Source organism: Cinclus cinclus, chromosome 18, assembly GCF_963662255.1.
Source record: "Cinclus cinclus chromosome 18, bCinCin1.1, whole genome shotgun sequence".
NCBI lineage: Eukaryota > Metazoa > Chordata > Aves > Passeriformes > Cinclidae > Cinclus > Cinclus cinclus.
Genome location: NC_085063.1, coordinates 7,207,290 through 7,233,760, shown reverse-complemented (window position 1 = coordinate 7,233,760; position 26,471 = coordinate 7,207,290). Strand labels below are relative to the sequence as shown.

The window sequence follows — 26,471 nt, the reverse complement described above, 5'->3', positions numbered from 1 at the left end:
TGCTGCCATAAACAGCAGTCAGGGCAGTAAATGGAAAAGTGCTGAAAGAGACCGTGAGTTTGTAACTGGAACAAAGATGCCCATTAACCAACCACTTAATCCAACACCTCCTCATATATGAAAAGTAAAGACTTTTACAATGGCATGTCAAAATTAGCAGCAGTAGCAGGGATCAAAGTGTAACATAACAGTGCCTTTCATCTGTCCATCACATCAAACTGAGCCTACAAAACCCACCAGCCAGCTACCTGTCAGCCAGGAGAATTAACATGCACAACTGCAAGTTCCACCAGAATATTCAAAGAAAAATACTTAATCTATACAGGAGCACATCTGTCTCAACAAATTTTCTCTTTCCAGTACTTTCCAGTTATGCTTTCCCTGGAGGATATTTGCTCCTATTCAGTGATGCTGGAACAGTTCTCTGGAAAGAGATGCATATGTGTGTTTTTCTTCTTTAAATGCAGATGGAACAGAGGAGAAATGCAAGGTTTCCTCACTGTATCCCTCCTGGCTTGAACTGAAAGAGCGTGGGCTGATTTTCTCTGCTCTATAAAAGGAGTCTGATGATTTGTGATGTGGACATCTGCCTGCAACTGGACAGATGCCACCAGCTTATTTCACACAGACAACCAGACAGCCATATAATAGCAGCATCTTTCAACTGCTACTTCATTTTTTTAAAAAATCCTCATTACCTAGCAGGAAAAAAAAAAATCCATATTCTATTCCAAATTTCACTAAATTTAAAAATTCTTTAAGCACCAGCTTGCAAATAAGGGACCACCTTCACCTGTGAGATATAAGTCAGAAGCATGTGTGGTGCTATAAGAGCTTTTTGCCACTTGGTTAGCACTAAAACATGTAAGAACATTCAAGGCAGACTTCGAGCAGTAACTTCCACCAGTAGCACCAACAAGCACTCCTAATGGGATAGCCAGCATGGCGTTTGTGTAGGAAGGGACACAGAAGTTACAGACTCCTTTTGCAGCTTTATATTAAGGTGACAATGCACTTTTCCCCTCACTCTCAAAAATCAAACTAAATGAAGAACATAGGGTCTGATTACTATGACCTAACTTGTTTTCTGATGGCTTCAAATTCCTCAAAAATCGAAAACTAAGGGGGAGCTTTCGATGACCACAAACCATGGCATCTTTTATTAGATGTTCACAGCGTCAGTGACAAAACCAGCATCTTAAAGCCTACTTTGTTTCCCTAATGAGCACTTTCCTCCAATCATATTATACACCACTTACCCTTGAGAACACCAGTCCAAGTCTCAAGAAGCTGCTCTGTGACACAGCCCATCACCTGCCAACAGCAACTACTCAAGCCCAATTTGGGACTGCTGGGAACAAGAAGGATCCAAACCAGCAAGAGACAACTGTGTCGTTCACAGGACTGCAGGGCAGCTCGAGATAATTCCTTGCAGGTACAGAAAATGGCAGCTCCTGGAGTTCTTTCAGATAATCTAAGAAAAGAGTTCTAGCACCTGTACAGATTAAAAAATCCTGCTCCAAGTAAAAGCCAACTTTCACTGTTTGGGTATTTGAGAACAAGCTCACATGTGCCTTGGAGAAGGTGACTTAGAACTCAGATTTGAGCTACAATTTCCCCAGCTTAAAGGCAAATTTCACCTTCACACATGGGACTTCAAAGGCCCTCACCTTTCCACAGCCCAGAAGAGCAGCCTGACAGCCTGGTTCAACAGTGCATGTGTTTCCTGACATTGGATTAACTTCAGCTCATCACCTTCAGTGTCTCTTCTCTCTGATGCTTTTATGGAGTAACTTCTATCACAGACAAAAGAATCAAAGTCAATTCCTGCCTCCAGCTACTGCAGGATGATATAGATATGCAGCATGCAAAGATGCTCTTGCTGACTCCAACTGTTTGCAGCAATGAGCTACCAGAAAATAAAAAAAAAAAATAAAATCAACTGTGCAAAACACATTAATGCAGTGCTTGGCTTCCAAAAGAAATACAGCAGCTCACCTCTTTTTTCCCCTTCACAGAAAATCTGATAACTCTAGTGAAAAACAAGGAAAAAGAAGCCTGCTTAATTTCAGATTGTGCTTTTATTTTTTTATATTAGTGAATATACAGGAGTAACACAAAAATTGGAGCAAAGGTATCTGAGCTTCAGCACATTATAGTTCTACATAAATTTCCCATATTCACTAATTAGAGAGCCGCCTTAAAAAACTAACACAAATAGAACTGCTATTAGAAAAACAATTTGCTTTATTTCTCTTGAGTGGAATTGTCAGAAATGGCAAATTTGATGTGATGATCCAGTGGCCAGGGCTCTCCTAAGGGAGACCTAGATTCAGTCCTGTGTCAGCCACAGGTTTCCTGTTACCAGAGTACTTTACAAAGCCAACTCCTATTTAACCTGCTTGCCTCTATTTCTCTCCTCTGTAAAACAGGGGTTTCTGCATTTTTCCACTTCTGAGCATGCTGAGCTCAAAATTATGAAGACAACGTGCTGCACTCAGGTAAATCAGCACAAGGACATGAGGAAGAAAAACATATAAACACCAAAGACAGAAAAGCAGCCCTACACCTACAAAAAATGCCACAAAACCAGTGTATTTCTGACTTTTACTTACCCAGACCCTTTCTCTGCTCCTGTGCCCGTGCAGGGAGCAGGCTCTGCCTGCAGTTGTCAGAACCAAACAGAAGCCTAAGTCTCACATTTCTATTCCCTCCTAGACCCCATAAAATCCCTCCTCATTCCAGCACCCAACTTCTGCACGGTCAAACTCTCCCTTTCATTCACATTTGGCTGTCTAACTCTTGTACCCCATTCATTTCACCCCAGCTGGTCTGCTCCAGGTTTGTGCATCTCCTGCCATTCCTCACATGGAGCATGACCAACGTGCTAACTCCTGGACAGCTGCTGGTTTTACAGGCTGTCATCACAGAGCCTGCCTGTGTGCCTGCTTGCAGGGGGTTGATTTTTTAGGAGCCCAGCAACTGAATTCATCCAGTTCAGCTGCAAATTTAAGCTTGGAATTGGAATCCCATAATTAAGAAGACTGGCCTGGCTTAGTTCAGCTTCTAATCACAAACTAGCACTGGGGGATCATCTAATGTCTTAAAATCCTGCATCCTGCACTTCCAACGCAGTTCCTGAAGGTGCACAGGGTGCATCTTTAGCAAGAGATACTGCAGAGTAAATGGGTGCAAAGATTCCAAACTGCAAGGTCTCACAGGGAGGACAACACGTGCCAGGACCTCCTAAATTCATTTAGCAATTACTTCCTTAGTGTTCATGTACCAGTGGGGTGAAAGCTAAGAAAGGCAAGAGACATGAAGAAAATACCACAAAATAAGAAAAATGTGTGACACGGGAGTAAAAGGGGATGTTGGCTTGAGAAAAGCCTTTTGAAATGCTATGGAGTACTACAGAAAAACATAATTTCTGAAACCTTTCTGTGCACTGGATAAAAAAAAAACAAAAAAAACCAAACCAACCCAAACAAAACCCACAAAAACTTTCAGTACAATTTCTAAACAAACAAAACAAGTTTCTGCTAGAATTACACTCCATCCATTTCCCTCTAATTCTTGTGGACTGCCCACAAGAACTCGAGTTTCTGGCTTGTCAGAGAGAAGCTAACAACATCTAATCAAAAAAAGCAGTATTTTCCTTGTCCTGCCACATACCATGTATTACTTTGCCAGTAAATATGTGGGACAAATAATTTGAAAAGCACGTACACACACCTTAAGCAAAAGTCCAAGTTTTAAGAACGACAGCCTGACAGTGCAAGTTGTAAGAGTTAAGATTTTTCTCAAGGCTAAGCATACATTTTTCCATGCAAGCAGCTGAATCATGGATATTTTAAAGAATAGTTTATTAAGCACAATATAGCATATCTCCTACTCAGCTCTATAAAATGTGTCCAGTGCTGCAGAAAGTATTAAAAAGCATTTAAATCTGGAACTTGCTGGCATCCACTGGCACAGCAGAAGAATTGAGAGAACTAATCTAACAGCTGTCTGGAAACACAGCAGATTTATACCAAGGGTTTAGTCATTAACTGCAGTTATCTGACTTATACCAGAACTCTGAATGAGCAGCGGTGGTCTCTAGATTTATGCAATGTATAGCAACCCCAAAATACAGTCCTGGCTCCAGGATGCTGAAATTAATTGCTTTGCTTCTTAGTGGAAGCATTCCAGTCTGGTTAATAAAAAAGTGGAGTCCAAGAAAAAAGCCAAATAAAGGCTATATACCAGTCATCTTATCAAATATCTATACACAGAATGGATTTATTAGTCTTCTGCATTGCTATGGAAATGAATTTGCAGGCTACACACAGCAACTGAAAAATTGGCGTGATTTAATAGCCCAACACTTCTTTTGGTTCCTGGCATGCATTTGTATTTATTTTTTAAAGGGAAAAGGAGGTAACATCAGAGAAGCAGAGGGATAAACAGCATCCTTAGCTGTATGGAAACTTACATCTAAGCATGCATTTGAGACTGCAGTGTATGGCAAATATTGATAATTGGGTTAGAATTCAAACGTTTAGTGAATTCAAGGGAAAAACAGCTGTGTGAATACCACAAGAATCTATTAATAATTAAGAATATAAATGAAATTCTAGAAAGGCTGGCAAAACTACCCTTGGTTACACCAAAACTTTGGGTTCATGCCAAGAAAAGCTCTATGGTTTTTGACATGAGCACTCAGGTGGGTGGAATTCCAAGGGAACTTCACTCCAAAGAGAGGTTTTCCTGCAGCACCTCCTAAGATCTCCACTCTTCCTGATGACCATGTGCTCTCCAGGGCTGGAGGACAGCTGAGGTGTTACAGACTTGGGAGGCAACTGAAAAACCTCCTGAGGATAATTCCTGTGAGGACTGACTCTGAAGGTATCAGAAACAGAAACCATTTCACATTCTGCCAACAGCAAGGCAACTTGCTAAGAAGCTTTTCACTGTCATTTTGTTTAACAGTTTCTAAAGACTGATATTTTTAAAGACTGCTATCAAGGACAAAACTGAGGTAATGTGAAAGCTGAGCCTGACTTCTCCTCTCCACCTCCCATCTCCCAGGCCCTTCTCCCTGCAGTTTGTTTGGCAGAGAGGCATTGCACAGTCTCATCCAACACTGCTACCCGAGTGTTCCTGAACATGATTAATTTGCTAAGGATACAAATCTCCAAACAGCACGTTAGTCCTGCTGATGATTTATGAAATGCCAGACATCATTCTCTCTCCAGTGATAAGCTCTTTCAAGCTCGTGGTTTTGTATGAAACCTCCTGCAATTTAATTTCTAAGGCCATTCCCAACTCTGCATCCCTCCTAGACAGGGCAGGGGCAGAGCTGCAGCAAGGATTTCTGTAATGAACTGCAGCTAATGTATACACACAAGTAAGACAGAGGGTCAGATTATGAATTCCTGCATATTTCCATATGTGAAAAGTGCAGAGTGTGCTTTGGACCAGAGACAAGCTTCACTAGGCAAACACCCTGTTTGGGCTGTTCTCTTCCCAGGATGCAAGCACTCACCAGCAATTGCAAAATTAGGAACGTTTCCTTTTCTCAACTGCTCAAAATATTGTCCTTGGCACCCCAATGGCCTGAGATACATGAGGAAGGAATACAAATACAATCTCAGAAACTTCAGTAGTTTTTCACATTTCTTTGCTAGACACTGCCTATGCTGTACAACCCACCTGAAACCCAGAAGACCCCAAGAGTTACTGGGATCCCAGCACCATCCTGTTGACCAGAAGACACTAGTGATACCCAACTGCCCTCAGCTATGATTTTATTCCTTTGATCAATGACATGCAGACTACGCTTTTCTTTTACAAGCAACATTTGCAGTCAGCTTGTATTTCCTTGTGTTCATTCTCCACATTTATGCAGACTGTAAGTAATTTTTACCTATGTGGAATAACCACAGATAGCTGAAAATATTTAAGATATGAGATCTTCACTATGACCAGCCAAGAATCCTACAGCTGCTCTTTTTGTTCTGACAAGTTAGCCCTTGCTCAACAAAAACACTTGAAAACTGGAATAGTTGGGGTTGACAGGACAGTTTTGGAACATCTCCTGAACCTTAAGGGCTGGCATTAGCTATTAATTCCTGTAACAGCAGGCTACCATGAGACAGCTCTGAGTGCCATTTGTTTTCCTATTGCTGCCTTCCCAAAGCGTGCTGTGTTTCCAAAGGGTGCAGTTGCCTCTCTCCCCACTGCATTTACTGCTCTCCAGTATGGGTGTGCTGAGACATAGCTGCAGCTCTATCCAGCTTTGCTGTCTCTAAAACAAGACATGAATTTGTAGGCATTAACTAGCATGCCATCCCCCAGGGTGTGCATGCCCAGGGGTAGCCAGGGGGATTTTCCACTGGCAGAGCCTCCAAAGTCAGATATTTGAACCACCTTGCTCACCACAAACTTGGGGTCACTCCAGGCCTGCCCTGCATTCTTTCCTGGCACAGAAACAAGTCAATGTAGTCAGGCTTCTATGCATAAATAAGTGATTTTTATTTGGTAAAAAACTTCTCGGTCGTGTTGCTATTCCTTATGCACATTTGTATCACTGAAGCATTTCCAAGAAGCAACTTAGCAATGTCATGTATTTCTCTGCCCTGTTCCAAGCGTAGAATCTTCTTTAAGGCTCTCTAGTTTATGACATTGCACTAAGATAACTTCACATCACCTCCAAGTTACTATTACAGGCCAGTGAGGGGTATAAAGCCTGAATTAGAAATCTGGGTACAAAGAGAAGTAACAGGCAGGAGCAAATAAGATTTGAGAATTTGGTATGAAATCCAGACCTTCCATTCCTATCATAACTGCAGAAATCTGGAATTGAACTGCATATTTACTGCCCAAATATTGCTGTGGTTTTCTTCTTACTTTATAATAAAAACTGACCCATGTGTGTGCACTTAACCTTAGGGCACCGTCAGTTATAAAACAAGACTGGTACATTTGACAGAAAAGCCCTTTCAAACCTGCAGTTTGTTTTGTAAATCACCGTGTAGCTCTGTTTGCATTTAATAAATGTGAGAAAGAGAATTTTACATATACTTGCTTAAATGTACTTCTGTGCTCAGACAAACCTCAGACGTTTGGTTGTTTCAGCTCTACAGTTCTGCCCACAAGCTGGGCAAAACCATTATTGCCACAGAAACCTCACAGGAGCAATAAAACAAACAGGCAAACAAACAAACCCGAGAGCCCACAAAAACCTAAAACCAAAACAACTTATCCATCCGCATGCACAGTCTGACACAAAAATACACATGCCATCAAACTACAATTAGCTCCTGACACCATCAGCAACCTACGATGTCAGAGATCACCTGCCGTGCACGAGGCTTTTAAAATTAAACATTTCTTTTTACTCTGGGCTCTGTCTTGGTTCTCTGCTCGCAGCCCAACATGAATTGCAACTCCAGGCACAGAGGTGAGGCTGTGGGACCAACACTGCTGCACTCCTGGAAGCAGAAATGTTTCAGCAAAGGTGAGGAGGTCGGAAAAGGCCAAAGTCCCAAGTAATTTTAAATGGTTCAGCTAAGTAGGGAAGGCTAATGGGAAACCATTTTAATTTGTTACAGTCATCCCCAGCGAATAAAAGGACAATGTTTTTCTTCAGCAGCTTGATTACAAAGCAGTAAATCCCTCTGTGTATATAAAAGATCTACGAACAGTATAGATCAAATGTCAACAAAAGATTTGTACTTAGTGTTGGGAACAGTTTTAGATACTCAATCATTCTCATTTTTAAATACTTCCAACAATTATTTTCTCCCTAGAAACAGCCATATGTAAGTAATTCTGCCATTCTCATCTACAAAGACACAAAGTAGTGACGTCTTTACAGCAAACATTTTAAACCTTCTCTTTCCATAAACACCTAAGAAACACAGTTTTGAGCACAGAAACTCGTAATCTTTCCCTCTCTCCCAACAACATTGTCTGACTCTTGCTGGTAGCAAAAATTTATGCTGCTTCAAGTACTGGCTGCAACCTCTACTTTACAGACCCCAGGCAGCAGCAAACATGCAAACAAGGTGACAATATTCCCCAGCAGCAGAAATATCTTGGAGCGAGAGCTATCCCAGAATAGGATTGTTGTCCAGCTGCTGCCAGGGTTTTTGTGCAGTGTATCAATTTCTCTTTCCCTGACAAACTGCCAGTTCTGATAGACCCACAGGCCAGCAGAGAACCTATTTCATGTACTTGTCTAAGATGGGATGGAAAAGCATTTAAAACAGTGAAAGTTATAGCTGCTCAGCCACAGGTTCTTTTTCAAAAAGAGGGGCTTTTTTTAGTTAGAAGCAGAATTTTTAGGCTTAGAAGTAGAATGTTCGGTCATTAGGAATTATTAAGCTTTTCTAAAGTTCTACCATTCAGAGGCAAACCCCAACTATTTTGTTTATTTCTCAACAAAACAGTGACCTGGGCACGGCCATTTGTATCTCGTGCCCACATTGTTTTTTCCCTCTGATCGTAAGAAATAAATACTCTGAAGCAAGAAGCACTTTAATTACATCTACATTCACAGTAGGTCTTGGACCTCTACCTGCTGCTCTAAGCAACAACCACCACACACTGTCGGAACCACAGAAATTTTTGTAATGTAGACTCAGTACTGCATGCTAAATACTTCTTCATTTTGTTCTTAATGGCAACTTAATTTTTCAAAAACCTTCTTGCACTGAGTTTGCCTTTTGATAAAGAACTTCAACCAGTCCTGTGACGGGAAACCCTTGAGGAAAAAATCCTGACAGTCCCCAGGGACTGCTTAGGAGAGATGCTACACCACTTCTCAGCACACACTTGCACCAGGACAAGGGGCCCTCACAGCATGATGGGGACATGATCACATTACCAACAGCTCAGCCATGGGGTGGTAAAGGTCCTTGACAGCTTTATTCACCTTTTCCTAATCAAAGGGCAAAATTCTGCTGCTGGCACCTCAACTGCACAGTGTGTACCTGCTTCCTCGGGCACTCACACCAACACTTCTCCACTCCACTGTCTTGAGCTACAACTGTTCGTGGCATCCTCAACCAGGTTTTGGAGAGATCAGCTCTGTCTTTAATAAAATTCTCTATACAGAGGCAAAGTTGTACATCACATGCAAAGTAAATTTTGAAAAGGCTGTATTCTAAAACTTCTAATCCATTTATTGTTAATAATGAATTTTACAGCAGTTTGGACGTGTGGATATTGACCCCTGGCCAAAGCAGGCTCTGGTGTCTTTGTTCTGTCTGCCCAACAACACTGCCTGTCACTTCCACTGGCTAAAGTGTTCTCTTGTGTGGTTTTGCAGAGTGTCCCTCCCTGCTGTGGACTACACACCAACAGGTGGGTTCCAGCTCATACACAGCTCTTTTGAGCTCATGGGGAACAAGGGGAAGGAGTGAGAACAGGGGATGGGGACCCAAAGCTAAATAAAAAAATCAAAGTTTCTTTGATCATTTGGGATGAGGATGCTGTAAAAACACATGGTTATTAGAACTGTGATTTTATTGGTTAAGGAGTTGGTTACTGGCACTGTATTTCAGCATGAACTTACATTATGGTGCTAAGTACAAAGCATTCGTTCTGTTTGTGGCTCTAAGAATTAATCTCTTCCATGTGCAGAGAGAGGGGAGGGTGTGTGATAATTCAGCTGAGACTCCTGTTGGTAGTCTGGGCAAGCACTCACCAGCTGCAGGGCTTTCAACAATACACAGCAACAGCTCCAAGAACAAATGATGCAACTACCACCCCTCTGAGTGCCACCAAGCAGGGCCAGAGCAGCCTGCTTATTTCAGGGTCTTCATCCAAGTAGGTTGTCAGAAACCTGAAAACCTGAAACTAAAAGGTGAGTTTCTCCCCAAACACTCCAACACTTAACTCTGGACAGGATTCAACAGCTAATGGACATTGAATGAAATTGTATGGCTCTAATAGCTTGCATTTGCCTCAATAATAAGAAAAGGTCTGACCCTGATTATTAAAAATGAAAAACTAATTTGCAATGTTTATGTGGATGGCAGCTTTATATGCACGATAGAAATGCTCCAACTGCCTTTACAATCCAGCTGGAACAAAGTTTTCATTTTTCTTCCTCATGAAATTTCATTTATTATGAGCACTGTGTCTTAGTAAGGCAGTTGTTGGCAGCAAGATGTGAAATTTAAGTTGAGCTGGTTAGTACAAAGAGCCAAGATATAATATGTTTTTGTCAGAGAGTTTTTCTTGTATATATGCAGTAATTAAAATAGTTTGTCAGTCGATCCTATCAACTCCCCTTGAACAAAGTGATAATGCTATTTTAAAATACAGTTTACAAATTGCAACCAAAAAACTGGGATTGCTACAGCTCATTTCAGAGAGGTCTTTAAGTAGGCAATGCACCAATGAATTCAGAAATTAAGGATACCTGGTTTTTATCACTATCCTACTAACCCAGTGTTAGATTTTGGGCAAGTCACTCCTGACAAGATTCCAAATGGGAATTAAATAAGGATCAGTGTTTTACTATTATACACTGAGGATGTCTCACACGCAGCCTGCACCTGGAGGAAATTGTCCTGGGCTTCCTCTGAGTGGGGCAAACACTCCTGTCATTCAGTACATAACCATGATCTTCCTCCAGCTTCTCTGGTTGTTACAAAAGAAAGCAGCAGTAAACTTTGCATCTTCTTCTGAACCTCCTCTGGAATGTGTTTTAAGATGCACATTTCAAAAGTACCTACCTAAAACTGCCCTTGGGAAACAGGTGAATGAGCAGGACATGATTTGGCACATGCTGTTGCAAGTTCAAGCCAGGTAAGGGTTGAAATTTTATAAATTAAGGGAATAAAAGAGAACATGAAAAAAAAAAACCTAAACTGAAGTATTATGGTGATCAATCCTCAACAGCTACAATGACTACTTGCCAACAGACTTCTTTCCCAAATTGTTGCCTGGAAGTTACCAAGGAAGGAATCAAGGAAGTTATCAAGGGTAACTGCAAAATTGTATCATCATCTATCCCGAGATTTGATTAGCACCTAATGATTGTAAACATTCAGAGACTTCACTACTGACCAAAGACACAACCCTGTCCCTGGGCCAGCCACAACCTCCTGCAGCCACACAAGCCTGACCCACAAGCTCATCTTTTACTGTTTTTCTATTCAGGTGCATCAGCAGGTTGATCCAGCTTGCAGCACATCCAATGGCACCACCACCAAGGAGGAGACAGGAACCCACAGCCAGGCTGAGCAGGACACAGCTCTCACTCAGACAACCCAGTCTGGAAACCACACTGGTGATCCATCAACATTATTGCTTCAGGAGGCCCCACTGTCCACGGGGTGACTGACGTTCCACTGCCACCTAAGACAAACCCAAAGTACTCCCCTGTTCAGGTGACAGCTACCTGCACTTCCCTGTAAACACAGGATTACAATTAAATACTCCAACACAGCTGAAGTTGGCACCACTTTTACTATTACAATGTTAACTGACAAACAGATTAACTTAATGGCTTTGAGGAATCTGCCCACACCACCTAATCCATAAATTATACTCATGCACAGACTTTTGAGTAATTCTTACTTGATAACTACTTTAGGTATTTGCAGCACTCTGGGGGTTTACTACTTGTCATGCCTACATGCTTACTGCATCTACTGCAGTTAACAACAGAGCCAAAAAGTTCAACTAGAGAACTGGAAAACTAAATTGCATTTAGGAATGGGTGGGAGGCTGCTCACTGACATTCAGTGGCTGGCTTCAGGGTACTTGCAAGAATTTTTAAGACAAAGAAAGCTTAGCTTGTTCTTTCCTCCAAGCAATTCTTTCACTGAGGTGTTTTTAAAGAGATAAGCATTGGGGTTTACTCTTCTGAGATTACATGCATTGTTAAAGACAACTGGATTGTACCTCTTCTGTATTAGAAAAAAATAAATCTGCCTCGTCAGTATCTAGAGAGTTAAAATCCTCAGATTAAAAATGCACTTGGTACATTCAAGAGCTGGTGACCACCACTCCACAAGTACTGCCTCCAAATACACACTCTCAGATTTACAGCAATATAAAAATACAAGGCTGGCAGGAAACTGAAATGAGAAGAAAACACGTATGAATCATGCACACAACTAATTAAACATGAAAATTATCTTCACAGTCACTTACCTTCACCATTGTACATTAACATTCAGCAGAAGAAATTTGAGAAGTACATCTTAGACATATGCAATCTGGGAGTAATACTTCTTTTAAACTCATGTCAGGATAACACAGCTTCCTTTCCAAGCACTGATTATTTTGGGCTCTCCTAAGTGAAGCGAAAAATGCTTAAGACTGAACACAAGCCTTGGCTGACAGCACTTAAGTGAGCCTGGAAATCTTCAAATTTACCGTGGTGGGAACTGCTGTGTAACTTGTAGGCTAAGGCTTTAGGGCAAGGCATACCTATATTCTGTCAACTCACAAGTTAAAGAAATCAGATTTTGGCAACTAAACTCTAACTTCCTTTTGCATAAGTAACACACCAAAATCTAAGCACTCGACTTTTCGCTGTCAAGGCACCATGTGAAAAACACCTCAACAAATCACATCCCAGCTATTTCTTCTTTACTAACATTTAATTTGCAGAATACAATCAAAATTTCGCTTCCAAAAGTCACAAGGGTGTATCAGCCACTTCAGACACTACAAAAAAAAAAAAAACCAAACAAAAAACCAAAATCTGGAGCTCGCTTCTCAGTGATGCTGAAAAACCCCTGTAGGAAACAGGATGCACCAAGAGTAATTACAAAACTTTGAGTTCCAGAGACTACAACACTGCAGATTCCATTCTGCTTCTTCTGGTTATGGTATTTGCATCAACAGTGAGAACATCCACTTGAGGAAAGACAGAGAGCATGGTGTTGGCACAACAAAACCCCTTCATTAAGGAGACATCTGGGCCATTACCAGCAGTCTGCTGGGGAAGGCTGCACCTCGCTAGATTGGGTTTCAAACCAAGTTCTCCATGAGGTGTTGAGCAAAAGAGAATTGGCTGCAAGCAGGACAACACAGGCCTGGTGGGTTTTGTTTACTGTGCAGTTAAAGGACTACTAAATGATTAATGAAGGGCTGACAGCTTCTTTGTAGGGTAGCAGACAATATTTTGGGGCAAGACTTTGGCTCGTCAGGTTAAACATAAAAATGCTTACATAGAGCTCTCTCTCCTGAGCTCAGTGCTGTTCAAATGACTTCTCTAACTTGCTTCCCAGGACAAGAACATAAATGTAAGGCTATCTTGAGGAGAAAAAAAAAAAGAAACACAACAAAATGTTAGTTTGCCAGAGCATCTGGCACATGAATATGTGCGATAACACCAGCAGCACATGTTCATTACCACCTTGTTAGCAGCTATAGGCAAATCTTCAGCAAAATCCCTCTCAAAGTAAACTTAATTCCACTGAGAACAGCAGGATCATTTACCCTCTTCAGACAAACTCTGCCCTGCATTCTCCAGGCTCTTCCTAGGCACAGAGCTGCCATCACCATCAGGAATGGCAAGTGGCTCATAAAGAACTGAACATGCCTTCCTCTGGGGGATAAATAAGGTTAAAAATGATGCCATGAAAGCTTAAGGTTAATGTCCAAAAAGCCCTGAAGCCCAACATATCAAGAAAATTTTGTATTCTATTTAAGCCTTGGATGCATGAACAAAACCAAGAGGATGGCCACCATCTGATGGCATGACCACCTCACCTGTTTCTACACTTTATATATGAAAATTAATAGAACACAGGCAAAAACCCCCCAAACATTAAAGAAGATTTGGCCTCTGGAGAGGCAGAGAAGTCCCCTACAGGAGCCCTTCCAGTCTTCAAAGCAGTTGCAAATTTTCTGGCAACTTCAAATCAAAAAACACACTTAAGAAAACATATCTAGGAAATGCAAGATCCAGAACATGCAAAAAATGTGTCCCTAGTTCAGGAATTCATGTAAAAGACAACACATTTCACAGCCAGCACGTTGCCATAGAAGAACAACTACATTTTCAATCAAAATCAGTCCTTAAATCAATCAAGCACAAGCTCAGTTTTTCATGCAGGATCACTTGTGCCCACAAGATGCCCCAACAACCTTTGTGCATCAGCTCAGAGACTTCTGAAGAGGTGGATCTAATTTTATCACTCAGCTCTCTTACCTCAGGTGGGAGGCAGGACGAGCAGGACAAGGGGAGGCTGACCCTTCCCTGTCCTGCAATGCTCTAAACCTGGCAGGAATTCCTGCTGGATGGGATGTGCCATCACCCCACAGCCTGATGTGAATTTAGGAAGTGCTGATTTTGTCAGGCTCTACCAGGTGTGTGTGGCAGGCACTGCTGGGGGGCTGCAGGGAAGGGTGAGGGTCTGCCCTGGGCTGCTTCCACCCAGCTCCACCACACACCCACAGCAGGACTGGTCTGAGGCTGGTGGCACCTCTGTGCAAAGGCAAAATCCAGTGTGACAGGAAGGAAAAATGTGAGACAAACAGCCACAGCTCCAGGAGAAAACAGGCTGGACCTGGTTCTCCTGACAGGCAGGAACTGGAGCCTGCACAGCCCACCCTGGAGCAAGGGAGAAGCCTGGGGAAGGAGGAGTGGTAAAATGGAAATGCACACTCTGACTGCAGTCCCTCACTCCCCATCCCACTGGGTGAGGTAGAGGAACTGGGAATGTGGGAGCCAAGCTGAGCCTGGCAAAGGAGGTGGGCAGGACTCTTTTAGTTGTTGTCCTTGTTTCTCACCATCCAATGCTACTGTAATTGGCAATACATTAACATTCAGTCTGTTTTGGCTGTGATGGGAGATGGTAAGTGATCTTCCTGTCTTTATCTTGACCCATGAGCTTTTTTATCGTATGTTCTCCCCTGACCTGTTGAGGATGAGGAGTGGGTGAGGAGCCAGGTGAATGTCTGGACATGGTCAACCCACCACACATCCAGGAGTGTTTCTTACCTCAGTGCTCTGACTGAAGAATACACTGACTGGAAGAAATGTAGCAAATCCCATAAATTTCCTTTCCAATAACCTCCTTCTGACAGAACGTAAACCCTTCCATTTCTCCAACTAACCACAGAACAGCTGAGATTAAACCTTCCTAGTGAGAAACAGAACTGTGCTACCAGGGCCTGGAGCCTGCAGGACATGCCAGGGCTCTGCCTGTGACATAAACACCTTCACCACAAACTTGTTGGGCACCTTGTTTCCAACATTTATGTTGTTTGGTGCACTGCACACTTCTCCTTCCCAAATCTCTAACACCACTGGTGGACTCCTAATACCAAATCCCCACTGCTGTCATAAATATCTACTGCAAACACTCTTCCTGAGCAACTTTTTGGGCTGGACTAAACACAGGGCAAGAGTAAACCAGACTGAAATCCTTACTTCACTCTCCCCTGGAATTGTCATGGCTCACGGTCCCCTGCACACCAAGCTGCTGGAAACGGCAGCACTGGAAGGACAAGAGCGGAGTTAACATTTTGTTATTGCAGCAAAAGGCAAAGTGAGGACACCACATCAGTCTCTGAACACTGGAGTAACTTTATGTTGGGAAAAATGACTTGTCAAGACACCGATGTGGCAGGAACACCGCGCTCTCTGCTGAAAGGTTCGAGCTGCAGATACTCTCCAGCATCTTTTTCATCCAAGTCTGAGACCCAATTCATTTAACACTGTGATAAAGAACAAAAGCCATCAGTAAAGCTGAGTGTGGCTTGTTTTTCTACCCATCCAGCTCCTCCTCCAGCAATCAGCAGGATGCAGTACGTGCAGCTGGGAGAACTGAGCATCAGCCTGGGCACCGTGCGTGTCAGAGCTCCTCCTCTGAGCCCAGTCCAGTGACTTGCCTCCTCAAACATGTCCCAGTGAATTCCACTGAAGCCTGCAGGTAAAATCCTTCCCCAAGCATTTTGCCCTGATTGATAGCTTTAAAGCCTTCCTTCGCATGTCTTCCGCTGCTTTCCAGACCTTTATTTTTCCTTCTTTTTGTAACTGTCTCCAACGGGAAGTTGCACTTGGTTTTTTCACTGTACGTTTCTCTTAAAACTGACATCTCTGCATTGTAATGAAGGAACCCCTGGGTATTAGTGACAAATTAGTCACCAGCGAAACAATATTTTCTTTTCATTTCTATACCAGGTGGAAGATATTAAAATCTCTAGGGGAATTTCACCTGCTCTGCTACAATAAATCATCACACAACTTTCTTTTAAAGTGACTTAATTTTACTGCCCCTAAAACTTCATCACATTAAAATAGTCTTCTGAACTTGGTCAGGGAGATTTCATCATAAATAGTATGTATTTAATTATACTTTAAAAACTAATGCCATTTCACTTTCATACTTCAAATAGTGTTCTTGAAATACAGAATTATTCCTTTCTGAGAAGAAAACCCGTGCACTACAATAGGTAGAAACTGACAGAAAAATATTTTCCTTTCTTTGTTGAATTATCTAATAAGGAACCGTATTTTAAAAGTCTCCAGATGATCCCACACAGTCTGTAAAGAAAGGAGAAATATTGCACTCACTACTCTTTGTTGAAGAACTTGTAAAGTAGCAGCCAAAATAAAGGAGAAAAAAACGTAAAAACTCTTAGGTAGATTACTGAAGCCACAGGCTGCTGAAATGTAGCAAAATATTCAGTGAAGGCAGAGATTTACATTTTCTTTTTCTAGAAGGCTACTACTATTTTAGTAGTAATACATTATTAACAAGTTGATACAAAAAACGTTAACTTCACAACCACAGATTTTGTGTCATTACAGTGGGGTTTTGTACTTTACAAGACAGATAAATGTCTAGTTTATAATCAAAGCTAAATACTATGTAAGTGGCTTACAACTTCTGATTAAATGGCTTCACATGCATTTATGTGCTTTTAATAATCAATTACCTATTTTTTCAAAATAACAGGTCCATTAAGTAAGCCAGCAGCAAAAGAGTTCATTTTACAACAGAAAGTAACACCAAGACTGAAATTTAACTAGCAAAGGGAGGGCAGGAGTGTGTCACTATCAATAAATACAGCACACTAAGTCTACATCCAATTGCTTCTTCCTCTATTTGCAAGAAGAGAGAAGAGCAGAAGATCAATTAAAAAGCAGAAATGTAAAACCAAAGCGTTAAACACCACTAGGTATTCAAGATCCCACAGAGTTTCTTACAAGTGCAGTGCATCACTCCCCCGCTTCTCCCGGGGGAGTTCCAGCTCCAATAATTACCTTCTGTCTGCTCACAAGGTCCAAGTTCAAAACAATATTCATTTTCCACTTCCTGTCCTAAACCAGGGCACAATGCTTCTGTGCATCGCTCAGTAACCATCCTGCTCCACCACAGGCATGGGCAAACCACTGCTGTGACTGAACAATCCTGATTTGGGGCTGGGGGCTGGGGGAAGGAGAAGCCCTGGGCTTTAAGAAGGAAAGAATCAAGCTCCAACATAAATGAATCTGACTTTTAGCAGCAGCATCCTTTTACTGCACTTAACTAGAAACCAAACATTTGTCTCCACACCCCCACCCCTAATTTGCAGGGGGGCACAAGTGGTGTTTCAAAACTAATCTAGCCCAGAAGTTTTGCTGTATCTCAAATATTTTACAGCAGATTCACTTGGCTTCCTCAGCCCCCTCCCCACCTAGTTCTCTTCCCCAAATTATATTCATCTGCTGCAGTGAACAGGAAGGATGGTTGCCAAACAAACAAAATGAAATCACATATAATAGGCAGAACACGCCTCCCCTCAAACCACAACTTAAGAGTTTTCAGGTGAAGAGATACTGAAGAGGGAAACAGAGCAAAGGTCTGTGAAAGTGGCTACACAGAACATAATCTTACAATGCCTTGTCCAGGGTTACATACATTTACAGCATTGCTGAATGATTATATATTTCTGCTCAGAGAACCTAAGCTTGCCACTTATTCAGAGAGAAATTAATTTTATTAAAAACAAGATTCCTCTAACATAGGTATTTGCACAACAGACCACTAAAGCTAAACAGAATAAGGATCTCATAATTTTATTTCAATAAATAAAATGAAAAATGGTGTCCACCTTATTTTCCTGCTGCACACCTAACTCCACCAACACACTTAGGAGTACCAGATCAGAGATGTGATACCACAGACTAAGTCATAGCACTGCAATTTTTTGGTGGAGGAGGTTAAAACCACTGGTAATAAAAGGGCTGTGGTACCTCCCTCTCTCCATCCAATTCAGATATAGCAGCTTTTTTAACTGCTGCTAAAAACTTTGCTGATTTGCAAATAGTCATCTGAGCACGGACAGCACAGAAAGATGTAGATTCCCACTCCCATTTTGCAAGGCTCAAGCTCAGGCACTGAAGAAGTCTGCTGGACTTGCACTGGCAGCAGTTACAATGGGATTAAAAAAAAAAAAAAGCTTAAATATGCACTTTAGCAACAGGTACAGAAGGTTTAAAACTGCTCCCACTCAATAAGGGCTCAAACCTTTCTTGAGTGAAATGATTGGGAAGTGCAGTGAGAGCACGACTGGATCGAATACATTTATGCATAGTTGAACAAGGAAGGAAAACATTTATGTATTTTGCTACAAGCATTAAGGCTGACTTACTCTAACTATTTCAGTGAAGAGAAGCAGTATCAACACAGCACTTACCAAATGTAAGCTAGCAAAACCCATGGGTTTATAAATTCAGAAACAAAGTCAGCCTACAAAAGAAGAATAAATAGGAAAATCTGGATACAGTGAAAATAACATTCACATGTTTTACTTAAAAAGGTGTCATCTTTCAGAAAAAAATGGTGCTTTTTAGTTTGTTAAGGGGTGGAAAAAGCCATCTCTCTTTTTCAAATAAAAAGTATTGCTCAATTTTAGACAAGATTTTGTCTTGTTTCACCCACAGTAGTGGGGGAAAATAATAAATGTACATAGCTTACAAAAACAAAGTACACACTGTCAACATTTACTGTGGGTAAAGTATTTTGTAAATACATTTTGACTTGTCTTATAATCAAAGAAGTGTCAAAGAGTTGCAATTAAACTCTGAGGATGGTAACTGAGCACAGAAGAGCAGTCGCAAGGGGAATCAAAACCAGTGATACAGATCTATATTCAAAACTGATCAAAGTTATTTCCAAAGTGGCTGTAGGACAATTACACAGCAAACAGCCAAATCAAATGTGTCATTTGCAATAGATGGAAAACTTGTCTTTAAGACAGCTGATGAGCCTCTCTGCGTGGTGCACAGACAGAGCTGTAAATAACTGGGGCCCCCAGACTGCTTTGCTTATTCAACCTATTTTAAAAACAAAACCATTTCAGATACTTGCCCCACTTTCCCCTCACTGTTTCTTGTGGGTGCCTGAGTAATCCCAGAGGCACATCCAGTTCTTAAGGCATTTGCTGAGTTTAAGGAACATTCCCCACGTCCCCCTGTCTTTGGAAGTACCTGACTGTCCTGCCCTGGTTGAGTCTGTTCTTTCCAGCACAGACAGAGGCATCAACTCCACATGGGTCTCTATTATCTGGGCTGACCAGTATTAAATAATTTTCTTTATTGAGATTTTTTGTTTTGCCTTTTTTTTTATTTATTTATCTGGGCTATTTTCCCTCTCAAAAGCAGAGATGGCAAATGAGAATTTCTTCATGATGACACTGAATGTCTACAGTTAGATGTTCAAGCCAACAGCACAAACTCACCCATTTTCTCCCACCTCTCTGCACATCGAAGAACAGGCAATTAAACCTGGAACTTCTTTGATTACTGCAACCCATAAAAGCAGGAGCCCACAGCCAGGAGCAGGCAGCAGAGAGAAAACCTGTTTGCAGAGAGACACGGCTCCGGTCGAGCTTGAAGTCTGAAATTCTGGTTTATGCAAAAACATTCTCAAGAAATCTATTATAGTTAAAATAATTCAAGACTTCAATTTCCCCGAATTATTAAGTGGTGTTGCAGCAAAGGCAAGCTGAGGTTCTACTACGCATCGATTTCCTCCCCAAAAAGCAGAGGGGAGATGAATGACACAAACATTTCATGCAGCACTCACACAAAGACACGGACGTGAAGAAATCTCAGGTTTGTAACCAAATACTTTAAACCTTCATTTCCTTAACAGGAAACCAGCTGGGAATAAGTTAGAAGTGGGCTATCATCAAGGAAGTTTCTAACATCTGAACAACAAACCTCAGTTCCACCAGTCTGCACCAATAACAAACCCTTCACCTGCTTTTCAAATTGCTAAGGCCCAAATCATAGCCAGGCTCTCACAGCCTCGAGCCCATTTCCACTCTCGGTATTCAAACCCAGCAGCAACAACAACAACAACAACATAAAAAAAAAAAAAGAAAAAAAAAAAAAAAAAAAAAAAAAAAAACAAAAAAAAGCCCAAAACCAAAATAACCCCCCCAAAAAACCAAAAGCAAACAAAACAAACAAACAAAAAAAAAACCACCAGCAGTCTTGCAAATAACAAAACCCCACACCCCAACAAAACATGCACCCTGCTTCTACCAAATAAATGTCAGTCAACAAATAGGCACAAATTTCACAATGGCTGAGGTCATTCCCTTTAAGTCATTATGGTTTGTGGGTGAGTTTTCCTGGTGGTTTTAACATTGGTTTCTGTGATTGCAGCTATGCTTATTTATGCATTTAAGGCGTATGAGCTAATACACTTAGGTTTAACTACTTCATTCTTTTGACATTCTTTCCAAATTATAAAAAGGATTCTTGGTGTTTTCACTGCCTTGGTAAGGCAACAAAATTGCTGTCCACATAATTTCTTAAAAATACAGAACAGAGTAAGTACTTGTTGAAAATAATTCAAAGGAAAAAAACCGTACCCCAGGTATTCCCTTCTCCAAGATAACACTTATTTTTGTTCTCTCTCTGTCTTCCTTCTGAGGAAACTTACTTTTTTTTAGAAATAGATGTTTTGCTGGCTTTTTAAAAACAATATCCAGGCCTTAAGAGTGATTCAGCTACAACTTATAATCAAGACAGCAGTTCAGCTTATTTTTTTAAGCCCTTCTATTTTTACTGTCATGCTTTTAAAAAACTGCACATTTGTGGTATGCTTCACTCACACTGCATCTTCCACAGCACTTTGAATTCTACAATAATGCTCATTTTATTCAACACCTTTTAGTTATTATCTACCAGTGATCCCTGCTTGATAAAAGTCAAAGAAGGCAATTTTCTACCTTTTTCTAATGGAAATTTAAATTATCTTCTCCCTCCGAGGCACAATAAGCCCAAAGAGCCCCCAGCACCCAAATGAGGCTGGAGAAATCCACTGACTTGTTGGAAACATTCAGAAACATTTTCAAGAAGCTGAAATGAAAATTAAAACTGTGCACAGAGATGGGTGTGCACATCTCTCTCCCAAGACTGCGTGCAGTGCACGGGCACACAGAAGTCAATGGTAAAACATTTTAATTGACCTTTTTAAACTTGAGGCCACGGGTACTTCTGTATTTCTGAAGTCCCTGGTACGGTTTTCTATGTGCAGGCATGTTTTTCACCAGCAGTAGAAGGAGTGAAGAAGCCCCCACGAGCTCTGTGGATAGAGAAGGGTCCCATCCTGCGCTGCCCCCGCACAGGAGGTGCCACCTCCTGCAGCTCAGCACCACACCAGGTACAGCTGTCCTGAGCCCAGCTCCCACCCAGCCACACCAACAGAACATTGTCACTGGCACACAGAACACTCTGCACTTCCCAAGCCATTGGACCCCCCCCCCTCCCCAAATCTGTAAAATCCCTCCATCACAGCCAAGCACTCTGCGGGCACCACAGCAATGGTCCGGGCTCCTCCGTGCCCTCCCGCTCCATCCTTCCCAAGCCGCTGTTTCTAACCGAACCCCAACTAAAACAATCCCTCGCAAATTACAACAAACCTCCCTTGAAATTCCCCGGAAAGCTTACCACAACCCTGCAGCAGAGCTCTGGCTTTCCACAGAGCCTCTGTCCCTAAACACCAGGGAAAAGACCCCAGCACAGCACTAAGGAAGTGTTTTCCGGACACAGCAGAGGTGACAAACAGAATGAGAGCAAAGCCAAGATGCCATCTCCACTTCAGGCAAACAACCTCTGCTGACCTCTGGCAGCTCCCACACACTATTAAACAAAAAGTATTCTTTCCATGTTAATGAACCATGTACAATCTAACAGATAACGCTGATGTTAAATAAACATGTTTATATGTGACTCCTAATGCCAGGACTTAAGCAGCTGCAGACAAATAATTTTAAATGGGAAGGATTATGCTCGTGCAATCTTTCTCATCTCATTTTACACATCTTTTAAATAATTAAAATACATAATTAAAGCACAAGAAGAAAGACTAAGTGAAAAGAGGTTTGATTATTTTAAATTAAATATTCACTCTGTCACACACTCACTGGAACCATCTCTGCAGTGAACATTATTTTGGATCAAATTTTCCTCCCACACCTCTTGCAGCAGTAAATTACAATCAACCAAACAGCCTGACAAAAAAGGGAGCTAGACTGGGTTTTGAATGCTGTGATAAAAAAATATTTTGCACGAGACCTAAATCCTTATTCCAGTTTTCTCCTCTCTCCTGCTTCAAACCTTGGGTAGCATCAAATCTACCTGCAAATGGCAGCACCTCCAGGCCCCAAATGACCCAACCAAGAGGAGCAATTATTTGCATCCTAATTGAAGGGCTTATCCTCACCTGATTAAAACAAGGTGTTTGTTAAACATCATTACTTGAGTTAAGATCTGCAAATAAAGATGAAGTATTGTTTTAAGAATTTGACTGCCATGAAACAATTGTTTTCTGATGGGATCTCTTAATGAACAGCCCCAACCAGGATGGTCTTTCTGGCTTTTCAGCAGAAAAGGAAGGCAAAGAGATTTGACAAGCTCTCCCTATTCATATCAAAGTAAGCAAAATGCCAAGAGGTTTGAGTACCTACTTTTGGGGTTTTTTGTAGATATATACTAAAAAAAAATAAAAAAATCTTGTCTTTTTTACTAAATTAAGCCACTAAAAAGGAGGACATATTTAAGCCTGAACAGCTTTACTTTAGTATATACCATTGTTTGTAACTCTGAATACATTTTTTGCTCCTATTTTTCTGCCCTGTGCAGTACAATGTGAAATTTAATGAAAATAAAGTGACTGTTAATCCAGAAGACTCCTCCCTGCACTAAACAAACATATATTGCTACTGCTGTGAAAAATACACAGGTACAGGGAAAGTAACTATACACTGGGAACAGATGAGATTTCCCTACATGTTCTAGCACATGACCCCTCCACTTACAGGATGCATTTAAAATCTTCATATTAAAACCGCAGTCTTCCACGGCTTATGAAAAGGATTGGAATTTGCAACTACATTTAACAGTTTGTCCCGAATAAAAGTTACCCCAGGCAGGCAAAATTAACTCAAAAATATTTTCTTAGCATTCTAAGAACTTCTGCTAGTTTTCACAGATTCATAAAAGCATTTTTCACTGCGCAAGTAATCTTAACAATCATTTCCACAGATTAGGACTAACAACCTGTGAATTTATTGCAGAAGGAATTTACTGCAAGGAATAATTAGTCTTCAGCACTGCTCATGCTTGTGCTTCAACTGAAGACACCTTAAGACCATCTGGTTACTGCAAAATTTGGCACAGAAGAAACAAATCTTACTGAAGAGAATTATAGCTGATTTCAGAATAGCTGTTGTACTACTACACATCATAAATAACAGTTGGGAAGACAGCAGAAAATTAGTAACGTCTTTAATTGTTTTCTTTGTCAGCAGTGTGTACACATACACACTGCCACACAAACACAGCCACGCAGACTTCAGCCCGACGCCTTGCAGGCTTGAAGTTAAACACGCAACTAATATTTGCAGGATTAATAGCTAAATTATTAAATTTTCAGGAGGAAAAAAAAAAAAGCATATTAACCAGCTGCGCAAAACAACACAGCAACACACTCTAAGTGATATTCTGAGATCAAGATCTTTGTGTGAATACCTGAGTTTAATTCCTTTTTATAATTCAAGGCATATCCGCACACACCGTGGAGTTGAATACGGAGCTTATTGCTGGAGAGGGAGTTATCAACAACATTTCTATTTCTCCCCAGTGAAGCTTTTCTAATGGAACCTAAGGCTGCCAATGTTGTGAGGTATTTGAAACAGGAACCCGTTTCAAAAATTTCAACCAAATAATGGTGATAAGATTAGCGAGTCATGGGAATCGAGTCTCCATGCACTATTTTAAAAGAAAATGAGCTGAGGGGAGTGGGCTAAACAAAGTAAAGCAAAACAAATCGATGAGCATAAAACCCAAAGCATACACCACTTGTTAGTTAGCCAAACGTTTTGAACTGTTGGTGGGTGAGCAGAAGAGGCACAAGAATTACGTGGACGATTTGACTCTGTAACTTCACAATTCAATTTTATACCATAAATTTAGATTTTTTTTTTTTTAATTAAGAGTTTTAAGTCAGAACAATTAATTAAGTTATCAGCAGCTGTACCATTTCAAGTGAATTTTCCAAACATGCTTTAAAAGTTTCTGGAATGTCTTCAAAGCTATGAGTACTGACTACTTTCAAGGCATTTGTACTGCAAGTCTTTCCTACTTGCTTGTGCTACATCTGAGGCCACACAATGCCGTCAATTTCAAAGAAGAAATAAAAATTCAGCTTTATTAAGGAACAGAAACAGTTTCCCCACATAAAAAAAAAAAAAAAAGGATGATGAGAAAGAATTTGTCCTGTCTGAAGCAACAAGTAATAAAACAACGCAATGTTAAACGTATGAAACTATTTAAGAAGCATTAATTTAGACAGAGAATTACCAGTTTAAATGTATGCCATCTTTTGTGGACCAAATTGCCCTAATACACACAGATGTGGACTAGCATAAAGAAATTTAGACATGCTTTCTCAATAAATTGAGGGAGAAGAAGGGGAGGGACCCTTCCACAGATGGCATTGCAGAGATAAGAAATTCTCAGTAAATTAATGAAGTCCACAACAGAGACTAAACAAGAAACCATTCCAGCCACCGCCTTTAACGGCGCTCAGGGATGCGTGAATTCGATACTGCACTGAACACAATTTCTGTTCATATTTGATACAGACCAATAAACTGTTTATTGGTTCACTACACGTATTTTTAGCAAGCACAACTTTATACAACAGAATGTAACGTTATTTGAAACGTCTTAACAACAGTAGCTGTACACCTCGAATAATTTCCTTCAGAGGCCGTTCACTGGGCTCAAGCACAATTTACCACTCCGAAAAGTTTACTTAAAAACCGCATCAATCATACACAAGTTTTCCTCATAGAAGCAGCCGCGGGAAAGCGCAGCGGCTCATTTTGTCGAAACGCACGCTTCAGCTTTTAAAGTAACTAATAAGCGGGGCTCGCTTGACGGTAAAACCGAAGCGATTAACTCCCGGCTCTAATTCTCGCTGGCGGCTCCGCGCGCAGGACCCGCCGCCCCGGAGCCGCTCCGCGGCCGCGCTCCCCACGACGAGCTCCGGGGCTCCGGGGCCCCGCGCGGCGCTGTCACCCGCGGAGCCCGCACCCGCCGGGCAGCGCCAGCCGCGGCCGCGCGGTCCCCCCGCCCCACTCACCGGCGGTGCAGCGCGGAGCCGCGGCGCTGCGGAGTGTGCGCGCCCGCCGCGGGCGCAGTGAGCATGTGCGAGGCGGGCGCGCATGCCCGCGCAAGGGAGCGCAGCGGAGCGGGGCGGCGGCGGCGGCTCCGCGCTCCGCGCTGCGCCCCCCCGGGCGCGCCCACCGCCCCCTCCCCGCCGCGCCTCCCGCCGGGGCCGCCCGCGGGTTGCGCGGGGCGCGGAGCGCACACGGTGCGGAGGGGCGGGGGAGGCTCCTCTGCCCTCGGTTCCTCTGACCTGTTGCTCGCCCGGCACTCCCGGCCCCTCACGCCCCCCTCCCCCTGCGGCAGCCGGGGCCCGCGGGGCTGCCCCCGTGTCCGCAGAGCCGTCGGGGCGCACCTACCGCACGCGTGGGGCCGCGGCGCGTCCCGGCGCCCGCAGCGCCGCGCTGCCCGCGGTGCCGGGGCGGAGGAGGAGCCTGCCGGGGCCGCCCGGCTGCCCCCGCCGCTGTCACGGAGCCGCCCGCGCCCCCCGGGCCGCAGGAGCGCGGAGCCGCCGCTCCCGGGCGGCTCTCGCCGGCCGCAGGTACGCGCTGGCCGCGCTCGCTCCCGCCCGTGGATACGGTTTCGTGTTGGTGCTATCAGCGTTCGTCGAGCTGCGAGTCTTTGAAAGAAATTCGTCCCGCGGAACTTGGACCCATGTGAATACCACCTTGTCTGTAGCCTCTGTTTCCACGAAAACAGTCACTTTCACTACAGTCCTTGTGTTACGGGTCTTTAGTGGCAATTTTTAAATACCAGTTTAAAAGGAAGGGCTTTTGTCGACATCTCTTTTGTCTTAACATGCACAATGCCGCAGAGCCGTGGGTCCTGCAGA

General features: G+C 42.4%; 1 protein-coding gene across 5 annotated transcripts in view; it reads right to left on the bottom strand.

The window, feature by feature from the left end:
• The window catches only part of EYA2 (EYA transcriptional coactivator and phosphatase 2), an 87,584-nt gene extending 61,563 nt beyond the window's left edge, over window positions 1–26,021 (bottom strand). For 3 of the 5 annotated variants that reach the window (XM_062505252.1, XM_062505255.1, XM_062505254.1), the window contains exon 1: window positions 25,999–26,021. Coding sequence is in view for 2 of the 5 variants with exons in the window: in XM_062505250.1 (XP_062361234.1) it covers window positions 25,617–25,681 (65 nt within the window). In the remaining 3 variants the exon portion in view is untranslated. Of the gene's footprint in view, window positions 1–25,616; window positions 25,682–25,998 lie in introns of those variants that run through there. The other 2 variants (XM_062505250.1, XM_062505251.1) reach the window with 1 other exon arrangement.
• Between the last annotated feature and the right edge of the window lie 450 nt (window positions 26,022–26,471).